Here is an 18,708-nt window from a genome sequence, read left to right as displayed (position 1 = left end):
GCACTGGCAGCCTGGCCCTCGTGGTCTGCTCCCAAGTGGAGTCTCTGTGGGTTCAGCAGGGAGCAAACAGTACCTGGGGTGCACCCGTGGTCCAGTGGTGGCCCCCAAGCCCGGGCACAGCGATACCTGTGGGGACGCCCCTAGACAGCCTTCTTGTCCTGTGTGGCCAGGAGCTGGGAGAAGCAGTAGGGGATGAGGCCGACGGTGGCCAGCGGCACGGCCGCGCTCTTGCAGAAGGAGAGGATGTAGAAGAGCAGCTGCATGTGGGAGGGTGGCCTGAAGGCATCAAAGAGGTGTAGGACCAGGAGGGAGGCGGCAACGCAGCCCAGGCGGAAGGGCAGCTTTCGGCCCTGCTTGCCCCGGCAGCTCTCCAGGTACATGTGGGAGTTCAGGGCCAGCCCCAGCCCGAAGAGGATGCCCAGGTTACGGAGGAGGCTGGCAAAGGGGGTGGTGTCGATGTGGACCCACTCGGGGTGGGCGCACCACTTCTGTGCCCTCTCCAGCGTCCAGAGCAGATCCACACCAAGCGCTCGCAGCAGCAGGTAGAAGCCCATGGCGAAGCTGAAGAGGAAGAAGGTGATTCCCAGGTACCGGCGGAGGCTGGCATGGTAGATGCAGTGGATGTGCTGGAAGGTCTTGGCCACAGCCATCCCTGACGGTAACAAAACAGGAGACGAGGAGGCGCTTATCAGTGAGGGATTGCCTGCCTCGGGGTGGAGGAGCCGAGTGGACCCCCAGCCCTGGGTACCCGGGTGCTCCTGAGCGGTGCCAACTGCCCCAATGACCCCCGCTGCGCCCCGCTGCTCACACATGGCCGATTCTACTCCCTCGGCCGGTGACGGCCCTTTCACAGCCCACGCCTGCCCTGCCTGTGCCTTCAGGCTCTGTCCCTCAGAGCCCAGCAGTGGCCGGGACTGCCCTGCCCGGCCGGGACTCCTGCCTCAAATGGGAGGGAGAAGGCACGTCCTCGGGGGCATCCTGCTCGCGACGATGGGGGCAGTGACTGCAGAGCCAGGGACACAGCTTGCGTCACGACCCTGCACAGGAGGTGCACCCTTCCTGCAGGGGGTGCCGTGAGAAGGGGACGGGGGCCCGAGGCACTCACCTGAGATGACCCCCGCGATGACCTGATGGGGGAAGTGGGCGGCAATGAAGACGCGGGAGAGGCAGACGCAGACCTGAACTGCCCAGAACCCCGTCCAAAGCACTATCCACAGCACCCTGCGAGGGGCAGGAGCCACATCGGTGCCAGGGCCGGCTCCTGCTGCCCGGGCCACCGCTGTCATGTACCCTGAGCAGTGCCTGGCCACCCACTGAGCCCATCCTCCCACAACCCCCCCACCCTGGGGTGCCACGGTCTGGTGCTCTGCCCACAGCCCTGTGCCACAATGGGCTCGGCTGCGCATCTGTCGACTCTGGAGCAGCCTCTGCCCAGCACGGCAGGGTTTGGCACAGCTTACCAGTATTTAAGTGTCCTCGACTGCTTCTTCCCCATGGCAGCAGAGAGGAGGGCCGTCACCATGGTGTAGTACACGCCGGCTGCGCCCATGGCATGGCCGGAGGGGCTCCCTGGGTGAGAAGGGAGACCCAGGTCAGATCCCTCCTTCAGCGTGGAGCCATGGCTTCAGTTGGGATGGAATTAACGAACATTAACTGTTACTTGCAGCCAGTACAGTGCTATGTTTTGGGTTTGGGATGGGAAACGGCACCCATCCCCCAGTGGCAAGACTGGGCAGAGGGCACTGGCCATCCCTGGAGGCTCATGCTGAATGTGCCAGGGATGCTGCAGCCCTTCCCTGGCTCCCATGGAATGCTGTGGGCAAAGCACAGACAGAGCTGCTCCAGAACCAGGCAAGCCCCTTCCCCACGGAGCAGCTGCCCGTGTTTGGGGCTGTGGGCTGAGTGTGGCCCTAGCACGGGCCAGGGCTGAGCTGAGCACGGGCTGGGGTTTGTGCTGAACCGCCACGTCTGCACCGAGGGTCAAGGTCTGCGCAGGGGCTGCCCTGCCTCCACCGCCACGGCATGGCTGGCGGCCCCAGCAGCGCGGAGATAACGGCCTCCTCTCGAGAGCTGGCAGGGGCCTGTGCTGCTGGTGGGCTGCCAGCCACAGCCATGGGCATGCCAGCACCCCCCTCCCTGCGGGGACCAAGACCCAGGGTGGGAGCTGCCTGTGCAGGTCCCCTGGGCAAGCACTGGGGACAGGGGATGCTACTGGGGCTGGGGGGACGCTACCGGGGCCGGTCTCGCAGGTAAGCGGGAACTGCTGGATCTCCGGGGTGGAGGTGTTGCTGTAATAGTCCGTCTCGTGAACCCACCAGTACGGTCTCTCCCCAAAGAGGATCCTGAAAAGAAAGAACGGGGGCTGTAGGGGTCCTGGGCACTGGAGCAGGTGGGCACAGCTGCAGTTCCAGCTCCAGCCTGGGAGCTGGAAGAGGCAAAGGACCCATGAACGGCTCAGAGCGTCCCGACAGACACAGCATCCAGCTGGTCTCTTGGTCCCGGCAGCCGGCACCGTCCGTCCCCCCAGCCCTGGCCCCTGCAGGGGAAGAGCAAGAACTTCCCAGGAGCAAGTCAATGCTCTGAGAAAGAGGAACAGAGTCTGCTCCCTCTGAGTCTTTTTCAGGCACAGAGCAGCTGTCTCATGGTGGCACCAGAGGCAGAGGCCACCCCTCCCTGCCACACGCACTGGCAGCATGGGCATCCCAGGGGATGTGAGTGGGGGCACACACAGAGCTGAGGGGGCCAGTACAGCCCCGACCACACTGCGGGGTCCTTCTGCCAGGACGTGGGGTGCAGCCTGTGTTGTGGGGTGCAGGGAGCCCCAGAGCCTCAAGACACAGGAATGTAGCTGCAGGGATGGCTCTGTGCTGGCCCAACGCCCCTGCGGCCACCGATACCACAGCCCAGCACCTGTGGAGATGGCACCCATGGCTACCGGCTGGCACTGAACCCTGCCGGGCCATGGTGCCAGGGTGGATCAGCCCCATGGTACAAAATGGCGCTGCCAACGAGGCCATCCTGTGCCTGGAGCAGTGGTGGGACCCTTATGTGTTCCCCACCATGGCTCCCTTTGCAGCAGCAATGTCAGCATTACCAGCCATGGAAAGGAAGGGGATGTTGGTGTCCTGGCTCACCCACGGGAAACACCGGCCTGAAAGATCCAGGGAGCACCAAGCCCTCGTCCCACGTGTCAGAGCCATGCCAGGCCCCCCACAGCCCTCCCAGGGTGCGACACTCTGAGCAGCCCCTGTGCGGAACTGCAGCCCCAGCCGACAGTGAAGGGGTCTGTTCACAGGAGGGTCTGTCCTTTCCTGGCTGCTGGGGAGGGGGAAGAGCCGCTGCTGTTCGGCCATTCCCACTGCCGAGCTGGGGACCGACTCTGGGCTTTGCTTTACACCAGCATCAGGCTGAGAGCGCACATCTGGCCCACATTAGTCCAGCTGTGCCAGCATGCCCGGAGGGAGCTGTGGCACGGGGCCACTCACCACTTGAAGACGAGGTTGAGCCAGTCGCCGATCACAGCCACCCAGATGACCCTGATGCCCACCGACTCGCTGAAGTGGAACCAGATGGGGAAGAGGACGAAGAAAGCATTCCTGAGGTCGGCAGCGAAGGAGATGAAGAGGAACCAGTCCTGGGAGCCCTGGAAGTGCTCCTGCAGCCAGTGCGTCGCCTGGATGCCCATGTCGTGCAGGAGGTCCATGCTGGCCTCCATCCTCCCCTGCACCGCTGCCCCTTGAAACAGATCTGTCTCCCCTGCACTCCACTGCGCCGCCGGGGTTTTATACTCTGCGGGCTCTTGTTTGCCGCAGGCAGGTCGCTTGTCCCAGCACCGATCTTTGGACCCAAAACCACTTTTGCCAAAGGTGCATCACCGGGGGGTTGTTACAAACATGTTTGGAACACCTTACGTAAAAGGGAAAAACAGGCTTCGAGGGCACGTGGAGCATGGGCTGCTCCAGCCCCAGCACCTTAACCCTTCCCCACACCATCCCCTCCCCGCAGTGCTGGGGGGTCCTGCAGCCCCTGTCCCACACAGCAGCTCAGCGGCTCCTGCTGCACCCCAGCATCTGCTGTTACTGGGGCGGAGACCGAAGCACCCGCTCGCTGCATGACCAGCACTGCAGAGCTGCCACAGCCCAAGCTGTGATGCTTCTCCCATCCCTCGGCCATCACCCCAGGCACCACCGGAGCATCACAGGATGCCCAGGAGCAGGGACTGGGCTGCGTGTGAGGTGGGGGCAGGCTGCCCACCACCCCCACAGCAGCTGAAACCTCCAGCTGATGAAAAAGCACCTTGCTGCCATGGCACTCGCCAGGCTGATCTACACGGGCTCTGCGTGATGGGAAACTTTCAAAGCCTGAGGCAGCAAAGCTTGGGGAGCTGCCAGCCACCTCCTTCTGATCTCTGGTGCGGGGTTAAAGGACCTTTACAAATGAGGTCCCCTGGGAGGGAAGGCATTCCTCCCAGCGTGGCTCCCCTCCGTTAACCCCCTCCTGCACAAAGCTGCGGAGACCGAGCTGAACATGCTGTCCGTTCCACCGGTGCCGGATCCCTGCCGTGGGCTTTCCCCCCACCCCAGCCACGCTGTCACTGGCAGCAGCACCGGCACCACAGCTCCATCGTCCTGCTCCTCCCCAGGAGGTGCTGGTGAACAAGGAACATGGAGAGCTATTTCCAGGAGCCCGAGGACACAGGGTCAGCCTGGCAGGAGGAACCTCCTTCCCCAGCTCTGGATACGCAGCCCCACAGCAGCGGCGTGGGGTGCCCAGGCAGCGCCCGCCGCAGCAAAACAGGCAGCTGCCCCTGCAAGGAGGCGTTAATGATTAGCAGCCAGTGAAAATGCATCACTTATCTCCCTCCTCGAGAAAGTTCAGGTCAAGATCCTTGAACCGCTGCCCCTGTGCTGTTTGCCAGGGTGCAGAGCAGGCGGAGGTCGTGTCCAGCGCCATGTCCTGCCAGCAAACAGCAGCTCTGCACAGCAGGGCCACGGGCACCATCCTGCCCCGTTGCCAGAACATGGTCTGAAAGGTAAAAACATGGCAAACCTTCCTCCCTGGAATACAGGCACAGGCTCTTGGAGCTGCTGGGCCGAGGAAGAGGGATGGTACTTGCAAATGCCTGCTCTCCGAAGAGCGTTGAGTGATTAGAGCTCTGCCCCACAAGGGCTGGGGCAGCCAGGGCAGATCTGCAGGCACTGACCAGCAACACGTGCGCTCTGTAGGTGTCCAGGACCCCTCCCGGCATCTGCTTCCCAGTGGGGATGATGCTCCTGCGCACGGGGAAACGTGGGCGCAGCCAAAGCCTGACCCTGCGCCCAGCATCCTTGTCCCAGGCTGACCTGGTCCAACTCCATCCCTGGGGCTGGAGTGCAGCCGGAGCATCCTCACTGTGCTGGGGAGTGGGGCCGGGGGAGCCCCTGGGCAGCACGTGGGGGGAGGCAGCACTTGGGGGGGATTCACGCCAGTCTGTGCCATTTCCCAGCTGCCTGAACGTGAAGGAGAGGAAGCAGTGCCAACGCTGCAGGATCAGCCCCAGCCGCAGGCACATCCTTCCCCGTCCCTCCCAGCCCAGCATTGCTGCGACCAGGGGAGACGGACCCAGGCGTCCCAGCCCCAGGCTGAGCTCCCAACTGACAGAAAAACCCAACGAAGCAGAAATTTGCACAGAAATGGAATTACTCTTGCAAAACAAATCCTCCAACAGCTCATTCCAGGGTCCTCAACCCAGAGCGGCTTTGGACAGCGTGAAGGAATGCAACAGACTTGGCTTCCGCCTCAAAAATATTTTGAAACAGTCAGCAATAAATTCTCCCTGAGAGATTTCACAGCAGAAAATAGGGGCAAAAGGTATTGGGGGATGGGGACAAATGTGCTCTGGTCGCCTTGGAAAAAGTCGCTGCAGGAAAACTGGGGCCACAGCGGGAAGAGTCTGGGAAACAGGACAGGAGTGGCTGCCTCCTCCCTCCAGCCAGGCAGAGGCCGGGGCCAGAGTGAGCACGAGGTGCCGCCGATGGAGCCAGGGTGTGACAGTCTGTGCCAGCATCCCCTGCGCAGTGGCCCGGCCACACGTGCCGTGGGGCAGGTCTGTGCCGGAGCTGCCAGGGTCCCGCAGCAGAGGTTTCCCAGCTCCGTGCCCCACGCTTCGGGTGAATCCCTGGTCTCGTCGCCACCATGTGGAGCCGGGGCAGTGGGGGCTGCTGACCTCCTGGGCACCACGGGATTTTGCAAACTGGCCAATTTGGCCACTGGCTCTAGGAGCGCCGTGCCAGGCTCCAGCTCGTCACCTGCACCGGGCAGCTGCGCCGGCAGCACCACTGGCCAGGGTGGCTTTTCCAGGGGAAGAACGGGGCCAGGCTGGGGGGGCTTTATTTCTGCGGGGGGGGTCTGTGCGCAGCGAGCCCAGGATGGGCTGGCAGGCCAGGGGCCATGTGCCAGTGGTGACAGCAGCTGGCTCCAGGACATGGTGTCCCTGCGGTTCCCAAGGTGCCGAATGCAGCTGCGGAGGCGTGACACACGCATGTGCTGTAACGTGGTGTGCCACACGCAGTGCCAATGCTTCGTCCAGAAAGTTCCCAGCCTGCGGCAGGGTCTGTGGCCACCAGCGAGCCGTGACACTGCCAGTGCAGGAGCGCGCCTGCCCCCGCCTGCGTCAGCGCCGGGGCAGAGTCCGGGCAGCGCTCGCAAACACACGCTCAGAGCGGCTGGCGGCGACCTCCTCCTCGCAGGGACCATCCCACCTGCTCCCCCCGAGTCCCAGGAGGTGCCTCTGGGGCACGGTTCCTGCTGTCACCCCAGGAACCACGGCAGCCTCGCACTGACCCATGTCCCGGAGTTGCCCACTCCTGCCCAACACCCCCTCCCTGCGCTGCAGCGAGCCAAGCCAGCTCCTGGGGGGACGCGCTGCTGCCATTAGGGCTTCTCGAGCCCATTGCAGCATGGCCCTGGGCAGACCCAGCTCCTCCAGCGAGGGCTCAGAGGGGATGGATGCCCACCATGCCCCCAGGGACATGTTGGCCAGTACTTGGCATTTACAGCCACATGCCAGGGCTGGGCCATGGGGCTGGAGCTGAACCGCCCTCAGCAGCCCCTCCATGACCCTGACACAGCAGGGATGGGTGCTGGAGGCTGTGGGATCCCGCAGCCCAGGGATGTGCATGCAGCTGGGCAGCAGCCAAGGCCAGGAGTGATTAATGCGGCTCAGAACAGCCGTTACACATTAACTCCCTTGTTTGTCCCATATTCCCCATCAGGAGCCTCCTGCCAGCACCCGGGGGCCAAGAGCACGGCTGGAGCACGCTCTCACAGCCGTGCCAGGTGCTGAACCAGCCCCGTGGCCCTTGGACCCCTGCGAGCACCAGAGCCGAGCCAGGACCCTCCAACACAGGGCACCAGCCACGGCAGCCGCAGCAGCAGCCATGAACTACACAACAGTGTGGTCAGGAAAAGCACCCGAGTGCCCGTTTATTGGGGAAGGGTGGACACAGGCAGCTCAGCCCAGGAGTGTCTGTCGTGGGCTCCCGGTGCTGCCCAGCGCACTGTCCCCGTCCCCGTCCCCATCCCCATCCCCAGGGCTCGGCGCCGCAGCAGCAGCCAGAGCTCAGCGTGTCCTGGGCCCCGGGAGCTGCGGTGGTCGTGGGGCCAGGGTGGGTGTGTTGGGCTCCCTACGGCTCAATGCCCCTGAGCTGTGGCCAGGCCATGGTGGCTGCCACGTTGCCCGCTCCCACCACCCTGGGCAAGACCTCAGGGAAGACCACGGCCCCAAGGGAGCTGCAGCTTTGAGCAGCACCCAGCCCTGCCGGCACCATTGCCCTGTGTGCATCCACCTACCTCGGGGAGGCGGTAGGAGCCCCGGTCCCAGTGGAGGAGAGCAGCCGTGGGCACCCCACAGCCCTTTGGGTAGCCTCCTGGATGCAGTCTCCAAAAATCACTCCTCGGGGCTGTTTTTCAGAGGGTTTGAGTCTGCCTTTGGCAGCACTGAGGTCCTGAAACTAGAGCCGAGCTCCCCTGAAAACCTGACCCTGAGCATGTCACGTCCCAGGGATGGGGAGGGTAGGTCCCGGTGCGGTGGCAGAGCCCCCAAGCCCACTGCCACCGGAGCCCTCCGAGGATGCGCCCGACGCCGGGCATTGACCGCCCGCACCCTTGGGGATGGAGCAGCGGCAGCCCCGTCCCATCAGAGCCCACCGGGTGGTGGGGCCAGGCTGAGGTTGAGGAAGCCCCCGTAGTGGAAGGGGGGGAGGTGGGGGGCACAGGCAGCGGCAGGGGACAGGCAGGCCAGGGGGTTGGCCCCGCACACTCCAGTGTCCTGCTCACTGCTGAAGTAGACACTGTCGGGCGAGTCCACCGAGGGGTCCTTGTCGAAGTAGTTGTAGGGTCTCAGGAAAAAGCCGACACCGTTCCCCACAGTCACCGTGTTGGGGACATCTTCAGCATGGGGCACATGCAGGAACCCGACAGAGATCCAGGCGACCAGGTCCTGGCCAGAAGGGGAGCCGGGCACCCCGTCAGGCTGAGCAGGACCCTCCAGCCCAGTGGTCACCCGGTTTGGCCGTGGGATGGGTGAAGTCTCTGGCCGAGGCAGGAGCCGGGGCGGTGCCCACGGTGCTCGGCTCCCCTCAGCCCAGGGAACCCCAGCTCACCTCGTTGGTGATGGTCTCATTGTCAATGAAATCGGCAAAGACGACAGTGGGCGTCCAGGGGTCGTTCTGGTTGTAGACGCTGGTGCTGGTGGGCTCCTCCTCCTTACGCTGGGTGACAGCCAGCTGGTACCTGATAGCATGGGAACAGAGGGCTCGTCCATGCCGGCGTGGGGCTGGCAACCACAGCATCGCTGCCAGGGGATGCCCCAGCAAACCGGAGCTGGGTGCACCCTTGGCGTGTGCCCGGGGACATGGTGTGTCCTGTATTGGGAGGGAAGGGGCTGGCACAGGCCAGTGCGGTACCGACACGGCCCAGAGACACGAATGCATACAGGCACAGAGGCTGCTTCTCTGCCCAACACACTCGCTGTGGCCACAGCCATTGCTAACTCCTGCAGCCCCCCTGGGACGGGAGCCCTCACGTCTCCCTGGCAGTGAGCCAGCTCTGCATCTGTCCCAAGCACTTTCCAAAAGACATTCTGTCCTTACAAGAAGATGTCAAGACCTGGGGATGCCAGTGCTTCCCTTGGGAGTTCATCGTACAGCCCAGCTGCCCTCACAGGGAAAAAGCACGATTGCTCTAAATTAATCTTATCTGGGGTCAGATTCCTGCCTGTGAACTATTATGAACAGATGTCATTGAGCAACTTTTCAAGGGATGTTCAGACCCAAAAAAAACCCCACATGTTTGCTGCTTAACCCTTCCCTGCACCCTCTGCCATGGGGCAGGAGCAGCCAGGGACACAGTGGGGGAGGGGGGGACGACAGGACAACCACACATGCCCCAGCCCCAGCACCCACCTGCCCCAGCTGATGGACCTCTCCATGGAGCTGCTGGTGGGTAGGTGCTCCCCGGCGAAGCTGATGATCTGGATGCGGTAGCTGCGCGGGTGCCCCCACTTGTTGGGCTTGGAGCTGGCAAAGGAGAGGTAGCGGGGCATGGGGGTGTTGAGGGGGAACGCTGCCTCATCCTCCCTCTCCAGCCTCTCCCTGCGGAGGTATGGCCGCTCAATGGTGTTCTGCATGCTCCAGGGGTCTTTCACGAGCTCATACTCCATGTCCTGGGTCTCCAGAGAGTTCAGCTGCCCTGCGAAGCAGAAGGGAAACCCTCTCGAGCTCTGTGCCCCAGGCAGAGCTGCAGCCCACAGCGAACTGCAGCCATGCACGATGGAACCCAGACCTACCGTCGACATCCAGGTCCACCTTGTAGTGGATATGGTGGAGGTGCATTGTCCCCAACGTGTGGGGCCCAACCCTGTTGCCATAGTCAGTGCCTCGGCCGTGGAGGAAGGAGGAGCTGATGTAGCCCGTGGCGTGTACCCGGACCTCCACAGCCCCGCTGCCGTGGAACATGAAGTCCCAGATGTAGTCATAGTTGATGAGAGTGGAGACTGCACGGATGACCAGCGTGTTTTTCCGCAGCCCGCCGTAGTAGAAGGACTGTGAGTCGGAAAAGTGGCGCCGCAGAGGGAGGCCAGCATCGTGCTCAAAAATGCAAAGTGAGTTTTGGTTGGTTTTGGGGGTCTCTGACTCTGCCAGGTAGTACCGGTCCACATAGGTCGCCGTGTAGGGGCAGTCAAGGCCCCGGACCAGCTCATAGGCAAATCTGCCAATGCCGAAGCTCCCGTCGAAGTAGCGGGTCGACATCCCCCCAGGGCAGTTGGAGCCGTACAGGGCTATGGCTTCCTGGAGGCTCAGCTCGTAGACAATCCTCTCCCCATGGAACCTGATGTCAAAGAGGCGCGGGCCGGAATTGGGGTTCATGCCGAAGGCGATGCTCCAGCCCTGGAAGGTGACGCGGTTGTCCCTGATGCTGTAGCGGGGACCCTGGGGCTCGTACTGCAGTGGTCCTGGGGAGCCAGGGGGGCGCTGGGGTCTCATCGAGCCCAGCACCGTCTCAGCCAGGGGCTTCTTGATCCTGACCATAGCCAGCAAGTTGTCCACAAATGCATCCTCCAGATCCCCCGTGCTGGCAAAGTACCGGCCGTTGTAGAAGACTTTGCGCAGCCGCCAGCGGGAGACATGGAGGTCCCTGTGGTCCACCAGCACCTCCAGCCCCACCGGAGAGAGGTAGTAGCCAGTACCAGCCACGCTGTGGAAAAGGACAAACCAGGTCGCACGGTCACCAGACTTGAAGCCCCGTGGGGCCGTCGTGAGGATGGCCAGGTCAGTCCCATCAGACTCGCAGCAGGCGGCAAGGAAGCGTGGTGCCTTTCTGAGCTCTCGCTGGATGAGAGCACTGATGTCCACATACTCCTTGCCGGTAACGGGTCTGCGGTGGTACGGCACCTTCCCCCCGTACTTCTGCACCGTCACGTCCCGGTGATACACCGGCCTCGGCAGCGGCCCCACCACGTACTCAGTGACGTTGGGGTCTGGCTGGTTGCCGAAGTAGAGCACGGCCAGCGCCTCCCGGGGGGGGCGAGCCCCCCCACCATCCAGGAACTGCAGCACCTCGGCCTTGGCAGGGACCTGCACGTCCACGGAGGCGATGCAGTTGTCCGAGGGCTTTGCACGCGAGGCGTCCACCAGCTGCACCCCAAGGTTTCCCTGCAGGTACCGCACCACTTGCACCATCTCCTCGGGGCTCAGGTCGGCAAAGACCAGGCTCTGGCCGTCATCGGTGTCCTCCTGCCCTGGGGGCTGGTGCTGGCAGGCGCTGGGGGCTCTTCCTCTGGTCAGCAGCACACAGACCAGGGCAAATATCGTGGCTAATGCCAGAACGAGGAGGATGAGCAGCGTTTTCATGTTCATGTCTGCCGAGGCACTGAGCGCTCCCGCAGTCGAGTTTCCAGCTGCAGAATCCTCCCAGGGACCCGCCGGCAGAAGGGGCTGGGTTTGGTTGGGTTGTTTTTTTCCCTCGTTTTCTCAAGAGGGAACAGTCCAGAGGAGCTTGCAGGGAGGGTGCAGGGGGATGTTCTCAGACATGCCCGGGATTTGCTGGGAACCATAAAAGGCAACTTTGCTCTGCTTCCCCCAGTGGGTCATAATTTTAAGTAAACTTAATACTTCTGCATCTGTGCCTCCACTCTTTTCCCACATGCTATGCTGCAGACCTTAGAGAGGACAGATCCAGCCACTTGGAGGAAACAAATGCATCTCCCTCCACCTCCTCCTCTTAACCCTGCGGATGCAAACAGCCAGGCAGGCAGCGGAGACCACAGGGATGATGCTCCTCGGTGCAGACCACTACTGAGCGCAGCACCATGGCCCCATGCTGCCACGGCTCTGCCTTCACCAGCAACGGCTCTGCAGCCTATGCAGAGACATCGCAGCATCACACGCACCAGTCCTGCAGCCGGGAGCAGGGGATGCTTGTCCCCCCCTCAAAGGTGTCCCCTGGTCCTGGGCTATGTCGTGGCACAGATGGGGCTGTGAGGAGAGAGATGAGGGCTCCAGAGCCCACCGAGCATCCTGGCAAACAGGCGGCAGCACTGGCCCTGTGGCTCCGCCAGTGGCTGCGTGGCTCCGGTGCTCTGGCTTGAGCCTGGGGAAAGGCTCTGGCGTGAACCTGGCCACCATCGATGGGGCTGCCACAGGCCCACAGGTTCACGCAGAGGCACATGTGGGGACAGCGCTGGCGCAGGGACAGCAAGGCCCCTCCCCGCAATAGTCCCCTCCACTCCCCTCTCCTGCACCCAGCGGCGAGTGCCTGGGAGCTGCTGCCCAAGCAGGTCCTGGCTGTCCCCAGCCTCACCCTGAGCACCCAGAGCATGGTGCCAGTGCCCGCCTGCATGTCCCCCCGAGCCCCAGGACTCCCCAGCCTCCTGCCCTCCGGCCAGACCCACCCTGTGCCCGGACGGGGCAGATGCTGCTGTAAGTCATAAGAAGAAGACACTCAAGAGAGCACTGGGCCAGAATAACTTTCATTTTTTTTAACCTGAGACAGGCACTACACAGCACTTGCTTCTACAGCAGAGGAATGGGATTTTCTCCTCACCTTCCTCCTGCAACAAACTCAAATTCAGCAATTAACAGAGGCAACATAAACTCCCATCTAGCATCATGCCAAGAAGATTATGCTTCCCTTTTAAAAAGCGCTATTTTAAAAGCAATGATAAGAAGTGAAGTCATTGCACAACTGGAAATGGAGACAACTTCACTAAAAAACTGAAAATCTGAGACAGAAGAGTCAACCTGGTGCCTCTGACTGTGTCTCCTAACACCGTCCTGTAGTGTTAAAGCCTGCTCGTATTTTGGAAACCATCGAAGGTGAATGGGGGGAAGTTTGGCAAACAAGAGGCGGTTTTGGGCAGGCACGCGATGGGGTTGACTTCACACGCTGTGACGTCCTGCTCGCTGGTGAAAAACACGCCATCGTGCGAGTAGATGGAGGGGTCCAGGTCATAGTAGTTGTAGGGTCTCAGGAGGAAGCCAACTGAGTTTCCCACTGTCACAGTGTTGGGAATATCCTCTGAGTGTGGGATGTGAAGGAAACCAGCGGTTATCCAGGCAACCAGGTCCTAGGCAGGGAAGAGCCACAGGACCATGGTTATTTCAGACACCGAAACCCATGCAGGAGAGCAGGGGGGGACCTCCCCAGGCACCAGCCTGGCCACGTCCTCACATGCCGAGCTCCCCCCTCCTGGGAAAGATCCCCTCCCTTCCCCAAAGACCTGCAGAAGGGCCCTTGCCCTGACCCCTGTGGCCAAGCCCTGGCCTCACAGACATTTTCCTGACATTTTGCCAGCATTTCTCCGTAGGGAGAAACGAGCTCCTGCTCTGCACTCTGATCTACACGCGCTGAGCAGATGCACAGAAAAGGGTATGCTCAAACCCTCATTCCCCCGGGGCTGCTGCTCTCCCCGCTGCGCCCGGCGCTGGGTATTCCAGCTCCAGCCCAGGGGACTCTGGCTCACCTCGTTGGTGATGGTCTCGTTGTTGATGAAGTCGGAGAAGGCAACAGTGGGCGTCCAGGGGTCGTTCTGGTTGTAGATGCTGGTGCTGGTGGGCTCCTCCTCCTTGCGCCGGGTGACAGCCAGCTGGTACCTGAGGACAAAGAGAGAGATGGGAGCAGCCCCCGGGGCAGGGCAGGGCTGGAAGCCAACTCCCCAGAGAACCTGCAGAGCACAAGCCTGCTCTTATGGAGTAACCCCAGCCCAGGAAAGTGCCTGCCCTGTGCCTCCCCATCAAGGAACAGCCATGTGCTCCCTCCCCAGTGAGGCTGGGGGTATCTCTGAGAACCCGCCCTCCCAATCCGAGCAGCCTGACCTTGCCCAGCTGATGGCCCTCTCCATGGAGCTGGCTTCAGGGATGTGATCCCCTGCAAAACTGGTGATCTGGATCCTGTAACCACGCTGGTGGCCCCACTTATTTTTGCTGTTGGCTGCAAAGTAGACGTATCTGGGCATCTTCGACTGGAGCCGGAAGGCAGCCTGGTCCTCCGTGTCCAGGACTTTCTTGGTGAGTCGTGGCCGCTCTATCTGCTGCTCTGGGCTCCAGGGAGCCCGTGTCATCTCAAACGCCATGTCATGGGCCACCAAGGAGTTCTTCACCCCTGTGAAGAAAAAGCAAAATCACTGAGGAGTATCCCCTGTTCCCCATGGACATCACTGCGGCCAGAGCTTGCTGTCCCCATCCCCCCCTCCCAGACTCTGAATCCGAGCAGCGGCTCCTGCCCACGGGAGCAGCCACTGCTCCGCAGCTCCACGGCAGCAGGACTGTACGTGTACGTTTATCCATGGCTGTAGGACTGTTTGGCCAAGCCAGGCAACAACACGCTGTGGCAGACACCACAATCCATGGAGACTCTCGTCCTCTGAGAGGGACAAGAGCCTCGTCCCAGTGCAGAAGAACAGGTTTGCTCCCCAGTGCAGGCACAGCCTAATTAACCCAAGCGTGTGATGGCCCAGACATGGTGTTTGGGCTCATCAGCCTGTGTCCTGAGAGCTGGGGAGGGCGCAGGCTCCCAGCGCATTTGCACATCACAGAACTGGAGCAGCGCCACGATGTTCAGGTCCTTCCACAGCAAAGAGTCATGAGCCAGAGGCTCTGAGTGGCCGGAGGGGCACAAGAGCAAGGAAATCCGGGGACGCGATGGCAAAGGGCTGGCTGAGAGCGCTCATAGCTCTGGGGCCAGTGCTCGGCCCCCGCTGCCCGCCCTGGCCACAGCAATGGAGTAACACCCCCCGCTCCGCTGCCCTCGCCCCAGGCGAGTTTCCAGCTCGCACCAAGGCCATCCTGGAGCTGGACATCTGGCCACCCCTGGGCCTGAGCCCCGCGGCTGCCATCAAGGCAGCGCCAGAGCCCGAGCCCCATGGACGAGGATCCACATCCAGCAACTGCCACTCACTTCCCTTTTCCAATGTGCCAAAAACTTCCAACCCCACACCTCCCCTCCCAGTGACAGCAGTCACACTCTGACTTCATCTGCCTTTTCCCTGTTCTCATGGTTTTGCCATGCCCCATTTTTACCTAAGTACTCAAACCCCATCCTAAAACCACATGGAATTGGGTGTTTCCCAATTAAAAGGAAATTGGGGTATTTTTAACAGATGGCAGGAGCGTGCAGCAAATGCAATTTCAGCAGCAGCGTGAGGAGAGATTCATGGCACAAATGGTAGGGGAAGACCAAGAAAACCGCAGCCGCCACTCCCCAATGCCCTGGCACAAAGCAGCCCGGCCCTAACTCGGCTACCAGCCCAGCACCCACCTGAGCCCACAGCCCCTGGTGGGGGGCAGCCCCCAGCCCTGCTCACACAAGAGCAGCAGGAACAGCTTGGCAAAACTGGAGGAAGCAGGAATGTGAGCTGGAAACCACATCCCAACAAACCAGCTTGAGTGACTCCAACTGTCATGTGGGGCTCGGGACAGGGGGAGGGCACGGAAGGAAAAATCCCAAGCTCTGCAGAGCCCCGGGGGCATCGAGGCAGAATGGGAGTGGGTCCACCTGCCGGGCAGGAGGGGAAGGACCCTCCCCATTAGGGGCAGGAGGCACAAGGCAGTGCTGGCTTTAGCCAGCCCAGGCAGCCACAGCTCTGCATGGCCCGTCAGGGAAACTGCAGGGGACAGAGGGGGAACCTCTCCCTGAGGGACAACAGCTTTTCACTGCTCCAAACACATAAGGGAGGCAGCTCTGTGCCAGCACAGCATCCTACCCCACACACAGAATGAAAAAACCGGACAAGGACCAAAAAACATCAACTTTGGGAAGTCTAAAAGTACTCAGGGAGGGCATAAAAGAGAGACACAGACACAGACCTACCTCCCACATCCAAGTCCACCTTATAGTTGATGGAATGGGTGCGTATCGTTCCCAGCGTGTGCTCCCAAACCCGATTGCCGTATCTCAGACCATCCCCGTGGAGAAAGGATGAGCTCGCGTACCCCGTGGCCTGGACCTTGCCTTCAATAGCCCCGTTCTGGTAGAAGATGAAGTCCCATACATAGTTGTGGTTGCCCACAGTGGCAATGGAACGAATGACCAGAGCAGAGTTGACCAGCCCCCCGTAGTAGGGAGACTGCAGGTTGGAGTAGTGGCGCCGCAGTGGGGAGCCCAGGTTCTGCTCAAAAATGCAGAGAGAATCCTTTCTTTTGATGGGGCTCAGGGTCTTGGACAGAGAGTGTGTGTCAACGTAGGTGGCTGAGTACGGGCAGTCGACCCCTCGCACCAGGGGGGAGGTGTAGCGCCCGATGCCAAAGCTCCCGTCCATGTACCTCGTCGACATCCCTCCAGGGCAGTTGGAGCCGTACACTGACATCGCCTCCTGGACACTGATTTCATAGGCGACCCTCTCCCCCTTGTGTCGCACATCAAACAGACGCAGGCCCGTGTTCACGCTCATCCCAAAGGCGAAGCTCCAGGCCTGGAAGAGGACGTGGTTGTTCCTGATGCTGTAGCGGGGACCCTGGGGCTCGTACTGCAAAGGGAACAGCGCAGCCGAAGATGCTCGGGGCTTCATGGACGAGAAGTCCCCGTCCTGCGGCGCCTTCCTCACCTTCTCCACACTGATGCGACCCTGCACATAGGCGCTCTCCAGCTGGACCATATCCCGGTAGTACTGTCCGTTGTAGAAGACCCTGCTCACTGCCCACCGGGAGGTGTCCAGGCTGCTGTGGTCCACCAGCACCTCCAGCCCCACCGGGTGCACAAAGAACCCACTCACATTCTGAAATATGATGAACCAGGACTTACGGTCTCCAGAGTGGAACCCATGAGGGGCTGCGGTCTGGAACGCCATGTTAGTGCCGTCATATTCAAACACTTCTGTCAGGAAGGTTGGGGCTGCAGCAAAGGCCACTGTCTCTAAGAATGCTCCCAGCTGCTCGTACTCACTGCCCAGCATCGGTCTGCGGTGGTACGGCACCTTCCCCCCGTACTTCTGCACCGTCACGTCCCGGTGATACACCGGCCTCGGCAGCGGCCCCACCACGTACTCGGTGACGTTGGGGTCTGGCTGGTTGCCGAAGTAGAGCATGGCCAGCGCCTCCCGGGGGGGGCGAGCCCCCCCACCATCCAGGAACTGCAGCACCTCGGCCTTGGCGGGGACCTGCACGTCCACGGAGGCGATGCAGTTGTCCGAGGGCTTTGCACGCGAGGCGTCCACCAGCTGCACCCCAAGGTTTCCCTGCAGGTACCGCACCACTTGCACCATCTCCTCAGGACTCAGGTCGGCAAAGACCAGGCTCTGGCTTGTGGACCCAGTCTTCTCCACGATGTGGGGCTGGGACTCACAGCTCGGTGATCGCCTCCCCCTGCTCAGCAGCATGCAGGAGAGAATGAATATTATCACCCCAGCCCCCATCAGGAGGACGTAGGGGAGTTTGGGGTTCATCTCTCCAGTCAGAGACCGTGCGTGGCGTTTGGCGGCGGGCTCCAGAATGTGTTCCTCACTCGCAGATCAGGCTCTTCATTAATTTCCCGACTGTAGGCGTAAAGGCGTCGCTGGCGAGGTGGGGAGGGAGCCTGGAGCTTGTATAGGACTCCAGGAGCAGATCACAGGCCCCAGCCAGTTCAGCCTGTTTCCTCCCCACCCTAGACACTCCGAGGAATCCAGTGGGGGAGCTGGTGCCTGACTCACTCCCCAAAGCCACTGATGGGTTTCTCTGCTGCAGGGTGACACCACGAAGAGTCCCAGCCTTGGTCTGCTGAAAGCGCCTTTGCTTCTCCCAGGTGACCCTGTCCTGTCTCATGTAGGAGCCCCCGCTCCTCCTGCACCCTGTTGCCCTGAGACCAGCCCCTCTGCCCTGAAGGGTTGGTCAAGACTGGAGCTCCAGGAGACTCCAAGACCTGCTGGCTCCCAGCACTTCCATGTGCCTCTTCTCCCTGTCACCTCCCCAGCCCTGAGAGAAGGACCTGGTGGCTCCAGCTGTGGGCAGAGGGGATGAGACGGGATGGGATGAAGCTCCCTGGGGAGAACAGGCAGTGCCCACCAAAGCCCTGGCAGCAACCGCAAGCTACAGACAGCCCTGGAGTGGCTGCACCAGTAGAGCAGAGGCTGCAGGACAATGAACAGGACATGTCTGTCCCCATTCAGCCACCCCAACCCCACTCCAGTGGACACGAGCCTCAAACAAGAGCTGTCACGGACAGAAAAGGTTACTGCCAGGGTCCTGCTCATCACTGCTGACCACGCCATGGACCTCCCCAGGGAGGGAGCAGCCCTTTGGTAGCAGCCACCACGGGGCCAGGGCACCCGGGCCACCTCACTGTGCTGTGAGGCCATCCCTCCTGCACGGCCACCCACTGCTGCAAGGCTGGCCCCGTTGCGGCAGCAGCGACACATCACCCACAGCCGAGGAGGGCTGTCCAGGGACTGTGGTCCCCTTCTGGTGGAGACGGTGTGAGGCACGGGCAGGAGGGGCTGAAATCACTGCAGCGCTGGAGCCATTTGCCACTCTCGCGATGATGTTAATTTAGGAACTTATGTTTTCATTCTCACTTCCAGCCAGGGAATAATTGCCCTTTTCCCCTGCAGGTCCCACGCCAGCTTCAGACCAGCATCCAAGAAACCTGCATGAGAGATGACCCAGTTTTGCCTTCCCTGCGCTCGGAAGGCAGGGATCCCGCAGAGCACCTGTGGAGCACCCCGGCGCTGCTGCAGGGACAGGGCCCCCCTCCCTCGCT

The 18,708-nt window shown here is 61.7% G+C and overlaps 3 protein-coding genes across 4 annotated transcripts; all 3 read right to left on the bottom strand.

Annotated features, from left to right (window-relative positions):
- Positions 1 to 140: 140 nt before the first annotated feature.
- Positions 141 to 3,876, bottom strand: G6PC1 (glucose-6-phosphatase catalytic subunit 1). Its single transcript, XM_074162830.1, has 5 exons — positions 3,486 to 3,876; positions 2,233 to 2,342; positions 1,461 to 1,569; positions 1,106 to 1,221; positions 141 to 652 (listed from the first exon to the last, which is right to left on the bottom strand). Exons 1-5 carry the CDS (start codon positions 3,713 to 3,715, stop codon positions 141 to 143), a joined length of 1,077 nt encoding a protein of 358 aa, XP_074018931.1. The 5' UTR covers positions 3,716 to 3,876.
- Positions 3,877 to 7,435: 3,559 nt separating this feature from the next.
- On the bottom strand, positions 7,436 to 11,396 carry LOC141474726 (amine oxidase [copper-containing] 3-like). 2 transcript variants are annotated; one of them, XM_074162786.1, is made up of 5 exons: positions 9,827 to 11,396; positions 9,529 to 9,729; positions 9,440 to 9,443; positions 8,643 to 8,772; positions 7,447 to 8,479 (listed from the first exon to the last, which is right to left on the bottom strand). In XM_074162786.1, exons 1-5 carry the CDS (start codon positions 11,394 to 11,396, stop codon positions 8,177 to 8,179), a joined length of 2,208 nt encoding a protein of 735 aa, XP_074018887.1. In that variant the 3' UTR covers positions 7,447 to 8,176. The 2 variants fall into 2 exon arrangements, with proteins under 2 accessions (XP_074018886.1, XP_074018887.1); XM_074162785.1 differs by lacking the exon at positions 9,440 to 9,443 and having other exon boundaries at positions 7,436 to 8,479; positions 9,444 to 9,729.
- Positions 11,397 to 12,820: 1,424 nt separating this feature from the next.
- Positions 12,821 to 17,416, bottom strand: LOC141474738 (amine oxidase [copper-containing] 3-like). The gene is made up of 4 exons (XM_074162805.1): positions 15,847 to 17,416; positions 13,854 to 14,139; positions 13,502 to 13,631; positions 12,821 to 13,105 (listed from the first exon to the last, which is right to left on the bottom strand). The coding sequence occupies exons 1-4, from the start codon at positions 17,414 to 17,416 to the stop codon at positions 12,821 to 12,823; spliced, it is 2,271 nt and encodes a 756-aa protein (XP_074018906.1).
- Positions 17,417 to 18,708: the final 1,292 nt, after the last annotated feature.

The sequence above is a fragment of the Numenius arquata genome, chromosome 23, assembly GCF_964106895.1.
Source record: "Numenius arquata chromosome 23, bNumArq3.hap1.1, whole genome shotgun sequence".
In the NCBI taxonomy this organism is placed as follows: Eukaryota; Metazoa; Chordata; class Aves; order Charadriiformes; family Scolopacidae; genus Numenius; species Numenius arquata.
This window is presented reverse-complemented; position numbering and strand designations above follow the sequence as displayed.

Excerpts from the sequence above, each read along its gene's own strand:
- LOC141474738 (XM_074162805.1), bottom strand. The coding sequence starts at position 17,416 with ATGAACCCCAAACTCCCCTACGTCCTCCTGATGGGGGCTGGGGTGATA. Across the intron at positions 14,140-15,846 it reads GGTGGACTTGGATGTGGGAG|GGGTGAAGAACTCCTTGGTG; the intron begins GTAGGTCTGTGT and ends TTTTCTTCACAG. Across the intron at positions 13,632-13,853 it reads AGGGCCATCAGCTGGGCAAG|GTACCAGCTGGCTGTCACCC; the intron begins GTCAGGCTGCTC and ends CTTTGTCCTCAG.
- LOC141474726 (XM_074162785.1), bottom strand. The coding sequence starts at position 11,396 with ATGAACATGAAAACGCTGCTCATCCTCCTCGTTCTGGCATTAGCCACG. Across the intron at positions 9,730-9,826 it reads GGTGGACCTGGATGTCGACG|GGCAGCTGAACTCTCTGGAG; the intron begins GTAGGTCTGGGT and ends TCTGCTTCGCAG. Across the intron at positions 8,480-8,642 it reads ATGAGACCATCACCAACGAG|GACCTGGTCGCCTGGATCTC; the intron begins GTGAGCTGGGGT and ends CCTTCTGGCCAG.
- G6PC1 (XM_074162830.1), bottom strand. The coding sequence starts at position 3,715 with ATGGAGGCCAGCATGGACCTCCTGCACGACATGGGCATCCAGGCGACG. Across the intron at positions 1,570-2,232 it reads TACCTGCGAGACCGGCCCCG|GGAGCCCCTCCGGCCATGCC; the intron begins GTAGCGTCCCCC and ends CTTCTCACCCAG. Across the intron at positions 653-1,105 it reads CATCGCGGGGGTCATCTCAG|GGATGGCTGTGGCCAAGACC; the intron begins GTGAGTGCCTCG and ends TGTTACCGTCAG.